Here is a 17,737-nt window from a genome sequence, read left to right as displayed (position 1 = left end):
TGAGTCCATGCCACCGAATTTCACTTTATCCCCGTTTCACACTGGGAAATTAGACCACAACTGACAGGCGGCCATCAAACAAACATACCCGAAACCGAAATAACCAACTGCAGTGGATTGCAGGCCTTGGAGGGATATTCAGGCGGTGGAGCAGGGCAGGATCAGTCAGAGAATTGAGCTCCTGGCCAATCCTTTGGGCTGACAGACAACAAGTAAATTCCATTAAATGTACGAAATGGAAATTAATTTCGGTTGCATACCAAAACACATATATGGGAGGATTTTTATGTTTTCATTACGGAGTCGAATCTCCAAAGGGGAATCATGCGCCAGTAGTGAGAAAGTGAAATGAGCTGTCAGCGGATGAAGGGTGGTGGCTGGTGGGTAGTGAGCGCTTGAGGATGTGAAGAAGGGGATGGAGAGGGATAGAGGGGAAGCTAGGGGGTCACCGGGTGACCTCTGGCCAGGCCAATGTTAATTTGAATTGCCTGGTGCATGGTCCTTTGGCGCATGTCGTTGACTCCTTGCGGCAACTAAATCAAGTGCTGCACGTGGCAGATGCACTGGGCCACTCCTCCCTTTCGTCTTTCTCCATTTCTCCTTTCTTTTCCGTCCCTTTTCCCGCCTTATGCTTCACAATTTTCGTCCTCCTTCTTTGCTCTCTGTCTCGAGCGAGGTTGATGCTCTGTTATCGCTGTTTGGGCACACTGAAATGAAAATTGTAGCGGGTTGGTAACACCGAACTGTTTTTCTGGATTTTTAGTCAGCTCCCGAAATGAAATGAAAATTGTAGCGGGTTGGTAACATCGAATTGTTTTTCTGGATTTTTAGTCAGCTCCCATTTGTGAATAGCAAGCTATAATACATCTTCGTCTTCAAATTTTTCAATATTTTTATTTAATTACAATGCAGTATTATTAGAAGATATAAAATACAAATCATTTTGCGCCTAGTCCTTTTAGTTTCGAAGGACCATGAAGTAAGGTTATCTGAAAATATTGCAGCTCTTTCAAAGCCAGCTCTTTCAAAATCATACAAATTTTTTCAGTGCCCGAAAAGCTGGAAGAGCTGGTGGTTGTGAAGGACGCGGGGGTTGGGTTGGCAGGGATGTGAGTGGCTGTACGCCTCCTTTTTTGGCAAATGTCGCGAGTCGCGAGGCGTCGCTAACGTGGACATGGACATGAGCAATGTGCAATGGCGATAAGGAGGAGTTCTCGCAGCGGACATGGGCATTCCCATTCGAAAATATCCCCCTCTTCGGGGGCATAATTGGCCAGTCAGTCACCCCACTTCACCCCGCCCCCGGCACTCCACAATCAATTGAAGCGTAATGGCAACAGTTCAATAACTTTTTGGCCATTCTCCACGGGATTTCGTTGCAGGCTGAAGATGATGGCCACCACGCCGATGATGATGCTTCAATTATCTATTATGGATCTAATGAGTTGTCATGTTCGGATATTACGGGAATTGATTCGATTGCGACTGTTTTGTTAGTTGCAGACGATAAAAATAGTTCAAGTTTAGGGGGCTCATCATATTTGCCAGCTTTTAGTGGCTTTGTATCTGCCTCGCTGGCTTTCAATGGCTCAATAACCCTGCGGAGTCTTATGTATATATCCATAATTTACCTGACCATAGTGGTCTACTACAAATTTGTATATATCCTAAATACTTACAAATGCAACTGGCTATCCAAACTGGCAAGTCTACAAAATTAGAGTATAAATATAAATTAAATGGTAATTAAGATATATTCAACGTATTTAAGTAAAGTTTTGAAAAAAAAACTAAAGTACCGGTAAAATAAAAATATTAATTTTTTTTATATATGGATGACGCGAATTGTAAGTAGCACTTTAATGACCTAAGATCATCTTAGCCTTCGCTTAAGCCATGTCTGTGCCTTTGAGAAATGTCCACTGCATTAATCAAAAGCCAGAGAACTTAAAGGCAATGACTAATATTTTTGCTATCAGCAGCGCCAAATGGCCAACGCTTGCCGCCCCAGGGAAACCGCCTGCCCACTTCCACAGTGTCCCCCTTTTGCCCACATCTATGTGCATATTTAAGCTGCTGGAATATACATACATACATGCAATTGGCGGAGTACATGGTTTACCTGGCTTCGGGTTTTTGGAGTCGCTCGATGTGGAGTTCGAGGGTCCTGGAAAGCAGGAGGAGGTGGGCTTTTCCGAGGATTGATGCTGCTGGTTTTGGCTTTCGGTGGTTCGCTATCATTGCACAAGTGCGCAAAATTTTGGACTCAATTCACGTGCTCGGCTGCCAAAATTGTTGCCTGGCCTCCGTACCGCCCAACCTACCTATAACAAACAGCCCCGCCCTCCCCCTCCCCTTCCCGCGTGCCATTCTGGTACCGCCTTTCGCTCCATAAATTTGCACATTGATCGCCCTGTGGCGCTGCCTCTATATATGTCTGTCTGTATGTATTTAATTCGATAACAGCGCCAACGGTGAAGGGAGTTGTTCGAAAGATTTTTACCCAACTCAGCGCAACCCCAACTGCCACCCCTTTCGCCCCCTTTGCCACGCCCCCTGCCACCAGTATTGCACTCTCAAGTGCAGTGAAATAGTTGTGAAACACTTTGCCAAAGATGAAAGATAAATCCAAAAAAGCAAATGGCAGTGCACAGGCAGCGCACCAGACCCGAATCATTTTTGCATAACTTTAAAAAATTTAATCAAGAGTATTTGAGATATTGTAACTGCACTGGCAAAAGAAACATTATTTTTGTATATTTGCACATAGCTTTGCTTTCGAAGCTCTACTAGCTCTCTCATTTCGAGTTACACTGTAGAAAATACTAAAATTTATTCGCCAAGTAAAAAACATTTATAGTACGGCCCAATAGAATCCCATAACCAAACTTACTTCTAACATTTACACTACTTTTGATAAGAGGTATATATTGCGTTATTTTTAACTTAAAACTGCAACGGGCTAGCAATTAAAAATGTGTTGATTAAACCAGTGCTGGTAAGTTCTCTAACAGGTCGAACGAAGGCCGTGCATAATTTAAATGTCTAGACCTCATCCCGCTGCCCCGTCGCGACCCCTTTCACTGACCGCAGGCCGTGGAATGGCATGGAAACCTGGAAAAGGGCAAAAGAAAATGCGGAAGGAAAACAGAAGTTCATATCCGCAAACCGAAGTTAAAATACACTTGATGCAAAGAAGAAAAGTTTAAGTGTGTATACTTTAGAAAACATCGATTCAAATTAATTCAAATAATAAACTTAAAAGAACAGAAAGTTATCGCAAGATATGTGTAGGCACTTAAAATATTTAATTTGTATTCCCTGAGCGCCAATACTAATTTACTAATTTATCAATTAGCAAAATGAAATAGAATTATTTATGCAAGTAATAATATTTCATAAGCAAAGCATTTCGAGTGTGGCTGCGTAAGGAACACAACTTCCCTCTAGGCATTCCATTTATCAAGAGAGAATACCTCAAGCATCCGGCCTGCCACTGTCAATAATTAAGTGCGAACCTTGATATAAACTTTACGCCAACTCCGCTGACGGTCGGCGCCTCTTCCGTCTCTTTCGCTGTCAGTGCACTCGAAAAAAAAAGTCAAATTGTGAAGTATATTTTGGAAATTGCACCCAAGTATTCAAGCTTTAGCTTTTAGCTTTTACTACTTCTTGGTGAAAATGATATGTGAATAGTGAATTGACCTATATTCCGTTAAATGAGTGTGCTGTCTTAATAAGTTAAGTTAAGATCAAGGAATGTATTGCCCTTCTGGGGAGGGTGTTGTTTCTTGATATCTCATATATCGATCTATGTTGTTAATATTACAAATCAATGATTTCTCTGAGTGCACTGCTGAACAGTCCATTTCTTTTGCTCTGTCTGCGTTTATCCTTTCGAAGGTTCTTCTCTCTTTGCGCTCGCTTCGTTTTGATTAAATTAAAAAGTTACCACAGCCTCAGCCGTCCACAAACACAAACAAGCCCACATTCGAATGCAACCGAACGAACAAGCAAGTGACGAGAATTCCCTCACTTTCCCACCGTTCTCTAATTGTGTCTTCAGCCGTCAATTGTTGCTGTCCCTTTCCTGCCTGCCACAACCGCTCTCTTTCGCACACCCAAGAACAATGCGACCCTAGATGAGCTAATAGATTTATCATGAATCGTTTTACAGTCCGTTACCGTTATTGTTTCTGTGCCACAGGTTGAGGCATTGTCCTTTAGTTGTCTTCTCTGTATTCTCCTCCAATTCTAAGTGGCTTTTGCCTGCAGAATTCTTTTTTAGGGATTCACCTGTAGAGTTATTCACCACCATTAGTATTTCGTACAGTCGCAAGACTATACAAAATACAGAAAACTGGAATTAAGCATGACGCATACGCAGTGAAAGTGTGTTTCAATTCATTGACACACCCACAGACCGCAACACCCTGTCATGCTCACATTGTTGAAACATGTTCTGATTTTTAAATTGAAATATATACATATATGTATCTTGGCAACATAAACGAATATGCCAAGAACATTTGGTGCCTAAAGCATTGTTTAAAAATCACGATAAAGTGGGAATGATTTTTTGTTTTTCGATAACATATAAACGATGTAATGCAATGTCCACTAAAAATGAAATGAATCGCCGCTCCATCTTCCTTTCAAGAACTGCGAGCAAAGGATATCTTATTATTATTACTAATAAGATTTTATCGATTGGCGATTAATTTTTGTAACAATTATCGAGGTCTGTGAGTTTAACCATCAAAAGACTTCTATGCCGCAAAGTATGCATCTTTCCAATCGACTGACAAGGCCAAATTTGCTCTCTTTCCGCTCGCTTACGCTGAGAGCGTAAGAAATCTAAAAATAGAATTTGCTTGCTTGTGTGAGTAAAAACAAGAGACGAAAACGCGTATATGTCTGCGCGTTGTGCTAGAAGACGATTTTCGGGCCGAAATCAATTCTGATCGAAGAAACGAATTTACATATTTGGAGTTGTGGCCAATTTCGTAGCAATATGATGAACTAAAATAATAATTAATATAGATAAAAATGAGCTGAATATAATGCGCATTTTAAATAATAAAAATGGTTCATTTACATACATCATATTAAGTCAAATGACTTAATAAGTATACTAAATAAACATAAATTTTCCAAAAAGAAGACATTACACTGAGAAATAAATATTTCATAAAAATAATAGAAGAAAATAAGAAGAAAAATAATAAGAAGAAAAATAAGTAGAAAATAAAAATTAATAAAATAAATAAAAATATTGAAACTGTTTATTGCAAAAGTCATATCTGTAGGTACGAAGTGCGGACACAAGCACTCAACAATCACTGCCTTATTAATTTTTCTCACGTCGCAAGCTGAATACCCTAATGACAAGTATTCTAATATAAAGCCATTTTCGAAATGTATATTGTGATGTACATAGATTCGGCTATTACTATTTCTAAGCTTTATTTAAATAATATTAACGTTAATAATATAGATTTAAAGACCAAGAACTAAAGTGAAGGGCATATTTTGTAAAATTTTCAATTCATGAGCATACGTGTGTACACATACAGTTGTCGGCTGTCACTGTATGCGTAGAAGAGAGCTGGCTGTAGAGCTCTCCGCTCTCTGGTTCTTGAACAAAAATTCTAAAGAGCCTGGAACAAGCTCTTGGGCTAGCCCTAAATAATCGTGTGCAAAAATATCTTATGGCGTTACGCATCTTGTTATTCTAGTGTCTTTGGGCGATCGATGGGCTCAAATATGAGCTGAGGCGCTAGAAACAACTTTATTTGGGGGAAAGTAATGTACGTGGTATAATTAAATGCATTAGCCTGAAAAGACTTTCCCACCATCAGTCTGAGGATTTTGTATGTGTAAACCTCTCATAATCTCATAACCTTTATTTTAGGAAAACTTTAATTTATGAACAAACACTGGCACTTGTTTGTTGTGTTTGAAGTAACGTCGGAACGTTTTCCTAACAGAAGGACCTTTATATAATCAGGGACCTTTGTATATCTCAAATACATACCAACATTCTGAAACGCTAGGGAAAGAAACTTAATGAAACTATAAACATTACTATCGATACGATAGACCTATCCCTAGTCAATCAATTTGCAATCAGTAGGCGATGAAATCAATGCAAAGAGCACAAATCAAAGAGATGCACAAACCAGTTTCTTTTTTGAGTCGACATCGAAAATAAGTGTTCTTTCAAGTGTTCTTGTGTTTTAAGCATTTATCAGAAAGATGAACAACAATATGATCATTTTCAAGAAATTACGCAATCGTATGGTTCCTTACTCCCCACCGAGATTGAATCGCAGGAATAACCGGGGTCGCGTTCAGAATGCGCCAGCATCACAACCCACCGTTGATGGTGAGTATACGGCTGAGGCTGAGGTTCAACTTACAGCAGAGGCTGACCCTAATACGGTGTTTGAAGTTTTAGCCGAGGCTGGCCCTATGGCTGAAGCTGACATTGAAGTTATGGAGGAGGCTGACCTTAACAATAATATTGAGGAAGATGATATGGCTGATAATGACCCTACGGCTGAGGCTGAAGTTTTGGCTAGGGCCCCGAGGTGGGGATGGAATTTCTTGCCGAGGCTGACCGTGAGATGGATGTTTAAGTTATGGCCGGAGCTAAGCCTACGGCTGTGGCTGAAATTGAAGTTATGGAGGAGGCAGAGCTTAATTTTTAAACTGAGGATGATGATGTATCTGAGGATGACCCGGAATAGGAGGGAGGAATAGAATGATTGATCGGCAATCCAAAAATATAATAAGTAAATGCATAACGGACATGTGCAATTCATGTCCGTTATGCATTTATATAGTCTGAATACCTTATTGTGGCGAAAATAAATATCTTCAAGGTGCAGACAAATATTTTTTTGTGTTTTTGTATTGGGTTACACAAGTTCATATTTTTAATATTACCAAAAATTGTGGGCGTATATATATATATATATATTTATATATATTCTTGATCAGGATTAATAGCCGAGTGGATTTTGCCATGTCCGTCTGTCCGTATGAACGTCGAGATCTCAGGAACAATATAAATGCTAGAAGGTTGAGAGATTCAGCATTCAGATTCTGGAGAAAATGACGCAGAGCAAGTTTGTTGACCCATGTTGCCACGCCCACTCGAACGCCCACAAGCCGCCCAAAACTGCCACACCCACCCTTTTGGAAAACGTGTTTATATTTTTTCACATTTCTTAGTCTTGTAAATTTCTATCGATTTGCGAATAATTGTTTTAGACGCACACTCCACGACCAAATTTTTTTTTCATTTTATTCCCCAATATCTATCGATATCCCAGAGAAATAATGAAATTTCGGCTTCGCATTCACTAGCTGAGTAACGGGTATCTGATAGTCGGGGAAACTCGACTATAGCATTATCTCTTTTTTAGTTGGTAACTCCGGAAAGGAGTAAGATATATACATTATGTTTTTGTTGCATTGACTTACAGTAGACCATATCTATGAGAATCCCAACAATTTCGGTCGTGGCTTCGGACCTTTAATTTTAAAATTTAATTAACTAATTTTCGTATAGGGATTTCTCAAATTTCGTATGCTCTTTGTAGTCCAAGCAAAAATCAACTGATTTCGTGATAGTGATTGCATATTAAATAATTTTACAAATAATAACCACAAAAATAATACAACAATAATGAAACAATTCAGCAACAGCCTGGTTTAACTCCCTTTCAGCTGAGATTACTCCGAATTTGAAAAGGTAGGGTTAGGTCCCAAAAACTAAAATTTCTCCCTAATTAAATTTCCTAGAACGCAGTATAGATATTATGGTGAAACTATGCGAAACTCAGGTTAAATCTTAACAGTTGTTTGAACACCTAAAAGAGCTATTTACAACACTAAATTACAGGGACAAACTCAAGAAATTCAACAGTTCACAATCACAAACACATAGTACAAAACAGCCCCCTTCAATCTTATTATAACCTGTTTAATAAGAACTTTTCTTTGTTCCCTTTTTATTAACTTAAAACCGATTGTGTTGTTTGCTAGCAAGCGCACGTAAGCACGACTCTCCAAAAAGCTGTTTTAAACAGCTGATATATATATACGGGATTTTAAATATTTATGTTACGTAACACTAAAGTATAATCTTATACTAACATATGACGTCAGCAATACGTAGTATTACGGACTTTTGGAAAATGGGTTGTTGGCATTGGTTTTGCACTATGCAGCCACTTTTTGGTGACGGCCAAAATTGCCTTCTCTCTGCTCGCGTAAAAGTGAGAGCGTTCAAAATCTAAAAATGGAATTTGCTTGCTTGTGTGAGTAAAAACAATAATCGTGAACGAGTATATGCGCGCGTAGAAAGCGATTTTCGGGGCAGAAATCAATTGTGATCTAAGAATCGAATTTACATATTTGGAGTTTTAGCCAATTTCGTTATTTGATTTCTTGATGCACGACGTGCAGTCATAATCACCTACGAATCGAAGTCTACTAGACAATGTCTACTCTAATTTTTCACACGTCGCAAGCTGAATACTCTAATGACAATTATTTTCGAAATTTATTTTGTTATATTATGTACATAGATTCGGCTATTACTATTTCTATGCTAATTTCAAATGATTATAACGTTAAGGCAATTTTGTACTTGGTGCCAATTGATCAAAAATAATATAGATTTAAAGTCAACGAGCTTCTAAGGTGAAGGGCATATTTTGTAAAATTTTCTATTCATGAGCATACGTGTGCACACATACAGTTGTCTGCTATCACTGTATGCGTAGAAAAGAGCTGTTTGCTGTAGCGCTCTCCGCTCTTTCTCTCTCGAACAAAAACTCGAGAGAGCCTGGAGCCACCTCTAGAGCCACGGCCAAAAAATCGCGTGCCAAAAAATTGTATGGCGTTACGCATCTTGTTATTCTAGTGTCTTTGGTCAAACTATGGACTGGATTGCCCCATCATGATAAGTCAAGCTTATCTGGCCGAATCTCCGTGATAGTTGAGAATTTCGATAAGATTTGTCCCCACATAAAGCCAAAATAGATCGATAAGATATTACAGGCTTAACCGCAAGCTAAGATAAGGGGTCAAAATGTGAATGAACAAAGAAGTAAATATATTCACTACTCAGAGATAGCAAAAAAGGCATTTTAAAAATATGGTTGGGAAATATCAAAAAATAAATTCTCAAAAACTTTTTTTAAATTTGTTTGCCCATTGGACAATTTTGCGTTTGACTTTGCGTTTTGACTTTGACTACAAAAGCATTTATTTTAGATTGGAAGAACACATATTGGTTAAGTACAGATAATGAAGGTGTTATAAATTAAGTAAACCGCCATTCTATATAAGAAGGTAACCCTCTTTGGGGCTTGCCCATTTGGAAAATGAGATCCGTTAAGGCAGCGATTTTGCTCAGTAGCTGTTTGCTTCTGTTGGCACTGCCCGTACAGTCGGCACCTGGTAGCCTGAACGGCCGTGTGGTGGGCGGCGAGGATGCCGTGAAAAATCAGTTTCCCCACCAGGTGTCCCTGAGGAACGCCGGCTCCCACAGCTGTGGAGGTTCGATTCTGTCCAGGAACTACATCTTAACCGCCGCCCATTGTGTAACCAATCAGGACTCGAATGGCAATCACATTCCAATTGCTGCGGAGCGTTTCACCATTCGAGCGGGTTCCAACGATCGATTCAGCGGTGGAGTCCTTGTCCAGGTGGTCGAGGTGATTGTTCACGAGGAGTACGGCAACTTCCTTAACGACGTGGCCCTGCTGCGATTAGAGACCCCACTGATCCTGTCCGCGAGCATTCAGCCCATCGATCTACCCACTGCGGATACGCCGGCGGATGTAGATGTCGTAATTTCCGGGTGGGGAAGGATCAAGCACCAGGGAGACTTGCCTCGCTATCTGCAATACAACACTCTAAAGTCCATTTCCTTGGAGAGGTGTGACGACCTCATCGGCTGGGGAGTCCAGAGCGAGTTGTGCCTGATCCACGAGGCCGATAATGGAGCGTGCAATGGGGACTCCGGTGGTCCGGCCGTATATAACAACCAAGTGGTGGGCGTGGCCGGGTTCGTGTGGTCAGCCTGTGGAACCAGCTTTCCAGATGGATATGCCAGGGTGTACTACCACAACGCATGGATCAAGAATAACTCGGATGTGAAATAATGGCATTGCTGAAGTGCGGGAATTTCATTTAAATAACTTCTGAACGATAATTAGAATATTTCGAGTTGACTATCAATAAAGTTTTAATTTTAATAGTTTGCTTCTTAGCAAATGCTTAAAATTATCTTAAAAGCTGGAAAAAATCGGGTTTATTCTATGACTTTTTTACGCACCACTTTGTGTGTAGAAGCCACTTTTTATGAATTATCTAACATCCAGGCAGAGTTCGTGAATTGGTGATTTATTTGACAGCGCAATCCAATAAAGGAAAAGGAATTGGACACGTCTTCAATTTTCTGAGTTGTTTTTCAATTGACACCGATCCGAAAATAATCTTTTCTTTTTCTTTTGGCCACTTTTGCATTTCTTATATCCGTTGCTCGGATTGTAAAAAAATGCATTGAAACGTATGTAACAGGTAGAAAGGAGCTTTTCCGAGTCGATCTGGCCAAGACCGACTAACGCCCACAATCCGCTCAAAACTGACACGCCCACACTTTGGAATTAATATATTCTTCTTTTTTTTTTCAATTTCTATAGGCAATTTCTCGTTCGCACTCCCACTAGCGAAAAAATCGGTATCTGGTAGTCGAGGAACCCGACTAGAGCTTTCATACTATCATTTAATCAATATTAGCAGGATTCGAAATTAGCTAAGACCAAATATATGCATGCGTTTTGGGTGTGTCGTATAAAAGTCGGGAAACATCATGGCATCAATGTAGGACGTGAAAAAAATATTCTAGTATATAATTCTCAGTATTAAATGCATTTTTTTAAATTATTAGCTAACAAAACCTATTGAAGCCGTATAATCTAGCGAATACATAGCAATATTCTGAAATAAATTATATTAATCACCAAACATTATGAAAAAATGCGTAAAAATGCTCTGCAGCAAAGATTCTGATATATAAAACTTCCAGGAAGGAAAACTAATTTTTTAACACGTTTTTAAATATCTGGCTTCTTCTGGACATATTCTTGCTTATGCATTGGTTTTTAATGATTTTACTTGACAATCTTTATTCTTTGATTCTTAAAAAGCCGAATACGATGGGGAGAGATATTAAAATATATATTCCACCTACCCAGATAGCCACACATTCACGAATCAATGCTATAAGATACATTCCCCCGATTGACAGTGCAATATTTGGAATATGTTTCATTGATGACTATGTTTTCAAAACTGGTCAAAGAAAGTAACTTCTTTAGATTTGATCACAAGATAGGCCAAAGAGCCATAAAACAATTAGCAATGACATAATATTAAATCGCCACGACTCCTCGATTAGATTTATACACATTAAAGCACCTATAAAATAAATCTCACGCGATAAGATACGGATAAGATAGTGTCTGTTGCAAATCAGAAGGGTAAATTACCGGGTGTACAAATATAAGAGACTTCGCCAACTTGGGCATTGACCATTTGGAAAAATGACCATCGGCAAAGCAGCGATTTTGCTCGGCAGCTTTCTGCTGTTCTTGGTGCTTCCCGTACAGTCGGCGCCTGGTAAACTGAACGGTCGAGTGGTGGGCGGTGAGGATGCGGTGAAAAATCAGTTTCCCCACCAGGTCTCCCTAAGGAACGCCGGTTCCCACAGCTGTGGAGGTTCGATTCTGACAAGAACCTACATCTTAACCGCCGCCCATTGTGTGTCCAACGAGGACGCGAATCATGTGATTACGCCAATTGCTGCGGAGCGCTTCACCATTCGAGCGGGTTCCAACGATCGATTCAGCGGTGGAGTCCTTGTCCAGGTGGTCGAGGTGATTGTCCACGAGGAGTACGGCAACTTCCTTAACGACGTGGCCCTGCTGCGACTAGAGACCCCACTGATCCTGTCCGCGAGCATTCAGCCCATCGATCTACCCACTGCGGATACGCCGGCGGATGTAGATGTCGTAATTTCCGGGTGGGGAAGGATCAAGCACCAGGGAGACTTGCCTCGCTATCTGCAGTACAACACTCTGAAGTCGATAACCAGGCAGCAGTGTGAGGAGCTGATCGATTTCGGATTTGAGGGTGAGCTGTGCCTGCTCCACAAGGTGGACAATGGTGCCTGCAATGGCGACTCCGGTGGTCCGGCCGTATATAACAACCAACTGGTGGGCGTGGCCGGATTCGTCGTGGACGGGTGCGGGTCCAGCTACCCGGACGGATATGCCAGGGTCTTTTACTTTAAGGACTGGATCAAAAAGCACTCTGATGTCTAAGAATATCAAGCAAGGAAATGAGTTTGCTAATTAAACCTAGAATATAAAGCAATTTTTTTTTGTATAAATTTAAAAATGTATAAATAAAAACTCGTGGAAGTGTTAAAGGTTGGGTCTTTCATTTAAATGCTACGGTATATATTTGCACAAATTCCGTAAATCACTATCGTTGAAAAGGAAAAGATTGCCGTCTTGTTTGCACTTGAGAGATAAGCAAGCTCGGGAAATCACGCGTGTAAGTGTTTTGATTAAGACAATAAATTAATGTTCAGGCTAGATTAATCATGATAAATAATACCAGGGCTGTGAATATATATCATAAGGCTTTGGTTCCGGGTGATAAGGTTCTAGCTTGGGAACCGGTTCGTTGACATACTCGACAAGGTTCCATGTCAGAACAATAATTTAACTTTTAGCAGTGCAAGTTTGTTGATCCATGTTGCCACGCCCACAAACCGCACAAAACTGCCGCGCCCATATTTGTGAAAAATGTTTTATAATTTTTTATATTTCTATTAGTCTTATAAATTTCTATCGATTTGGCAAACAACCCAATTTCTACCGATATTACTTAAAAATGTTGAAAATTGTCGGTCACACTTGGACTAGCTCAGTAAGGGGTATCTTATAGTCGGTAAAGTCGACTATAATGGCACTCAAACTCCGGCTGTAGTGGATCCCTGCACTGATACATACCCGTAGTTGTGATCCTTAAAGGATACTTAGAGCATGCTCATTAACCTACATAGGTTTTGTTTCACTTTGATTCACTTTGCTGAAGCGCTGAAATTTCTGGCAGGGCTTCGCCTTTAAAGTGTTGGCTGCCCCGTGCTGGCGCCCCTTTTGTGTGTTACACATTTTTTGCATATTTGTCAAGCAATTTTACTCTAAATTTGCCAATTATGCGCATTTTTTGAGCGTGACCCGAATGGCCACCAATACCCATCCGAAAAAACACATACCGATACGGAATTGTACTTGTGTGTGTATTGGGAATATGGCCCTTTATCGCTTTGGCTACATTGTCTCCTGGCCATTGTTTTGCACGAGGGTCGCTACCAAATATTAAGCGCTGTCTAACTGGGCTGAAAATAAGGATTATTATTGTTAAATTATATGGCAAATAGCATATTTAATGAATTTTTTAGTAAATATTTTAAATATTTTATTTAAGCTTGTATTTCAATGGAGAAGTATTTTATTGCTTTAAGCCATGAGCATCTTAAAACCAATTGTTTTGGCCGCCCTCGCTTAACTTTGGGTGTCGCTTTTTCTCACTTATGCCCATGTTGTTGCTGCGATCTCGCGCATTTTCCAACTTATATTGGCATAATTTATACTTTAGCAGCATTTTTATCGCTGCGCTCCGCGCGATACACCAAATACAAAATCAAATAAACAATGGGCCGCTGCACAGGAACAATAGCAATAACAATATGCCAGTTCAGCGTTAGCCCCACTCCCCACCAAAAAAAAAGAAAAAAACCTATATATGTATATGCGTATTTCTGCCCTTAACCCTCTGCTGCCTTAACCCTTTCTGGTGCATTTTTCGTGCAGTGTTCTGTGCGTCACTTTGCCCGCTTTATTTATTCACGATTTTTGCGTGAGCCCCGTTCGATTCTTGTTTTTTCGTTTATTTATTGATTTACAATTTATACATGCTCGGTCGCACATGCAGTCACACAGTACGTATGCGTTATATTTGCCATCGAGTGTGTGTTGTCATCATCGCAGTCATCATCGGCATCTTTATTTGGCTTCGATTGCGAATCCGCCAGAGTCCTGCGGGCCGCCCTCTCCCCTCGGCACCATGTCAATGCCATCAATCATTGGTAGCAGCATTTTTATGTAAATAATTAAAATAGAAAATAATCGTAAAATAAAGGGGCCGAGTGTAATTCTTTTTTGGCGCAGTCTGCTGAAGAAGATGACTGCAGCGCAGCGCAGCAGTTTGTGGCGATAAAGTGGCGGAATTTCGCATGAACCTTGTCGCGTGTCGCTCTTCATAATTTTCCCCTTAAATTATCGCGAATGAAAAGCCAGAGGCGTGGAAATGAAGTGGAAATATTTGAGTCCATAAATATGGGGAGAGCAACGAGGGAGCACCGCCCACATACATATCTATTTGTTTGCAAGCAATCCGCCTATTTGACTCCCAATTAAGGAAATATTTAAATGTATTTCGTACACTTGTGGCGGAAAATGGCTTTATTGCTTGATTCGTTAGTTTTCCACTGGAGTGTGCCAGGAAGTGGCCATCAAATTGTTGGCCATCTATCAATCCATCCCTATAAGCTGCCACTGACTCCACGTAGAACTCGCAATTTGAATATTGGCTTCCAAGTCAAGAGTTATTAAATTCCACAAAAATAAAAACATTTCGTTCATTATTTTTCTGTTATCGGCTGCAAATGGAACAAGTTCGAAGCGGAAATTGTAAACAAAGTGGACGTAGGAGCCACTGGAACTTGGATCTGGCAAACTCCTTTACGCCCTTTTCTGACGGACACGTTTTGCGATGTGTCATCATTCGATTCGGCATCGATGAAATGGAGGGACTCAACTATATGGTGGATGCGACTAGTGCGGGCACATCGGAATTTCAAATGAAAAGGAGCATCGGGCTCGACTTTAAATACTGGGCGATGAGGGGGCCGAGCCGTGTGTGTTTGGCATAAGAATGCGTCCAAGTGTATCAACGATATAAACTTCTACGTCCACATAGACATACGAGTATTGCCCGGCATATAGCCATGTTTGCGCACATATCTGGGCATATATGTGTTTTTATTTAAATGAATTGCACGCAACAGCAATTCCGAAAATTGGTTTCGGCAGGAGAAAGGAGTTGTGCGATAAGAGATATTTTTTACACCATGCTTTTTCAAGGAGCCAACTAAGTGAGAAGGTATGTGTGTTCGACTCTAATTGGCTTATAACACAATACCTATTTTGTATCTATTGCAATCTATCATCAGTAACATCAATTTCAATTGTAAAGGCTTCAAAACTAATCATTTTGCCATTAGTTCCAGCAAATTACGTATACGCCACGTGCTCGTTAACGGTAATTTTTCCATAAATTCAAATTTAAAAACTTGCCATGTAGCAAATATGAAGTTGGTACTTGAAACTCAAGAAGGCCAACCCTTTCTAAGGACAGTTAGTTATAATAGTACGATATGGAGTAGCTCTGTTAATTAAATCAATCAGTCTGGCTGACATAACATGCTTGTAGGTGCCGCTATGAATTATAATTTTGGTTCATTCCTCACTTTGGTTACTACAATAATGGTTAAACAAAAATAATAGAAATAACTCTCTGGAACGCACACATAAATAAGTCCACCCACACACAGGCACAACAAGCGGGGGCGACAGACATGTGTAAGTACATACATCTGTGTATATTGGGAAGTGTCGTCGGTTGGTGCTACTTTTGCCGCAGGAAGCGGTCGCAGCTGTGGGTTTTAAAATTTCAATTCATTTCCGTTGTGCATACCGTATGTACGTGTGTACGCCTGTGTGTGTGCGTGTGTGTACGTGTGCTCTACAACAGCCAGCCAGCCGACAATACACACGCAGGAGAGGGCACCGGCACACGCACTGGCAAAAATGAAAAACAAAATGCGGCTAAATGGCAGACAGGCCCAAAAACAACATACCAACAGAAACAGCAACAGCAACGGCAACAACACGGCCAGGTCCTTTCTGGTCTGGCCAGGGCAATTTATGTGCCGAAAAGGCCAAACAGAAACGAACCTGCGGCCTGTTACCGGGGATCCCCCGAAACCCGATCCCCCATACTCTATACCCTATACCCTATACCCTATGCCCGATACCCTATCCCAACAGCCGATACCCGAGCACCCACCACACCAGAAACCCATACTAAAGCCCCATGCAAACAGTGACCGGACCTATGGAGGATTCCATATGCATTCCAGATTGGATTCGAATCGGGAATTTCCTCGTATAACTTCAGCATGGAAGGACTATGTAATTGAGTTGCTACATTTTCACGTTATCAAAATACAGTACGCCTCTGCTTGTTGGCCGCTTTTGAATGATTATGTGTATTATGGGGTGTATTGTGTTACGAGAATATTTATCCATGTTCCATGCACACGAACACTATGTCATACAGGGTATCTCCTGGTCGATCTTGTCGACAAATTGCTTCTGGCTTGCTTTATGTTTAAAATGTAAAATGCTTGAAGTCACAAAATTCAATAAATGCTCAGTGCCCAGTGCAGTGCCACTCCCTTTTCGCCACCCACCGCCCCGCCGCCCACTCGTTGGGCGTGGCACAATGGGGTAAATTGCATAAATGTATGACAAATGAATGCGTTGAATGCAGCACTAGCACAACGTTCGCTCAGGTGGCATATCATAGGTGCTATTGTGTGGCATTGGCACACACACAAACTCGCAGGCACACACACACGCACTGGTGAAAGGGGGGAAAAGGGTTCGTAAAGGGGTCAAAAAGGGGCTTCCCAGCGGTTGGCACCCTCGAAATTAAGCGATTGATGAGAGGCTAATGAGCGGGAACCGCAAAATGAAATGCAATGAAAAGTCCGCTCGATTGTGAAGCGGTGACAAAAGGAAAATGTGCAGTCCACATATCAGTAGGCATTTTGCGTGATTTGGTCGCTCTGAGGTTGGTTCAACGATTTTAGACTGCAACAAACAAGGGAGCCATTTGGCACAAATTGTACAAAAGGCGAATATGAATGGGGCAGTAAGTTGGCTATAAATATTTGCGCCAATGGATAATTGGCATGGTATTACTATCAAACACGATGAAATTCGGATGAACTTCTTGCGAAAAGAAACATCTGTTGACATTTTTCAGAACACTGCTCTGAAACTAAAATGGTTTAAAAATGGCAAATACGTTTGCTATGTATATAAATATTCGTTGCATCTTTAAAATTGATAAAGAAAATTTGCTCTTTAATTTGCTCTAAAAGCTTTAGCTTTTCAATTTGCCTGATTGGGCGTTATCCCAATACAAACTAGATGATTGCCTGGAACAACAAACAGGTAGAACGAACCGATCACGTTGCGAATTCCCCAGAGCAGGCAAACATTGAACATTCGCCTCGGTGTTGGTTATGAGTATCGCATAAAGTAAACATATTTTTGGGGCTACAGCACTTGGCCACGCCTACCATGGGCCAGCAACAACAACACCATCGAATATCCAACGAATGCAACTACAACTACAACACGGCTGCAACAACTTTGACCGCAGCAATGTTTGGGTCTCAAAACTTTGAGGACGTTGCAGCTTGGCCTACACTTTCCACAGGAACCGTCCA

The 17,737-nt window shown here is 40.8% G+C and overlaps 3 protein-coding genes across 4 annotated transcripts; all 3 read left to right on the top strand.

Annotated features, from left to right (window-relative positions):
- Positions 1-6,119: 6,119 nt before the first annotated feature.
- On the top strand, positions 6,120-6,835 carry LOC27207180. 2 transcript variants are annotated; one of them, XM_016182915.3, is made up of 2 exons: positions 6,120-6,388; positions 6,461-6,835. In XM_016182915.3, the coding sequence occupies exons 1-2, from the start codon at positions 6,259-6,261 to the stop codon at positions 6,763-6,765; spliced, it is 435 nt and encodes a 144-aa protein (XP_016040218.1). In that variant the 5' UTR covers positions 6,120-6,258; the 3' UTR covers positions 6,766-6,835. The 2 variants fall into 2 exon arrangements, with proteins under 2 accessions (XP_016040218.1, XP_016040219.1); XM_016182916.3 differs by having other exon boundaries at positions 6,124-6,388; positions 6,455-6,826.
- Positions 6,836-9,356: 2,521 nt separating this feature from the next.
- LOC6726553 (serine protease SP24D) lies at positions 9,357-10,316 on the top strand. The gene has a single exon (XM_002107471.4). The coding sequence runs from the start codon at positions 9,402-9,404 to the stop codon at positions 10,182-10,184; it is 783 nt and encodes a 260-aa protein (XP_002107507.1). The 5' UTR covers positions 9,357-9,401; the 3' UTR covers positions 10,185-10,316.
- A 1,267-nt stretch (positions 10,317-11,583) lies between these two features.
- LOC6726552 (serine protease SP24D) lies at positions 11,584-12,483 on the top strand. The gene has a single exon (XM_002107470.4). It carries the CDS (start codon positions 11,628-11,630, stop codon positions 12,405-12,407), a length of 780 nt encoding a protein of 259 aa, XP_002107506.1. The 5' UTR covers positions 11,584-11,627; the 3' UTR covers positions 12,408-12,483.
- The last annotated feature ends 5,254 nt before the right edge of the window (positions 12,484-17,737 follow it).

Source organism: Drosophila simulans, chromosome X (assembly GCF_016746395.2).
Source record: "Drosophila simulans strain w501 chromosome X, Prin_Dsim_3.1, whole genome shotgun sequence".
Taxonomy (NCBI): Eukaryota; Metazoa; Arthropoda; class Insecta; order Diptera; family Drosophilidae; genus Drosophila; species Drosophila simulans.
Note: the sequence above shows the minus strand (reverse complement) of the source record. Positions and strands in the feature narration are given on the sequence as shown.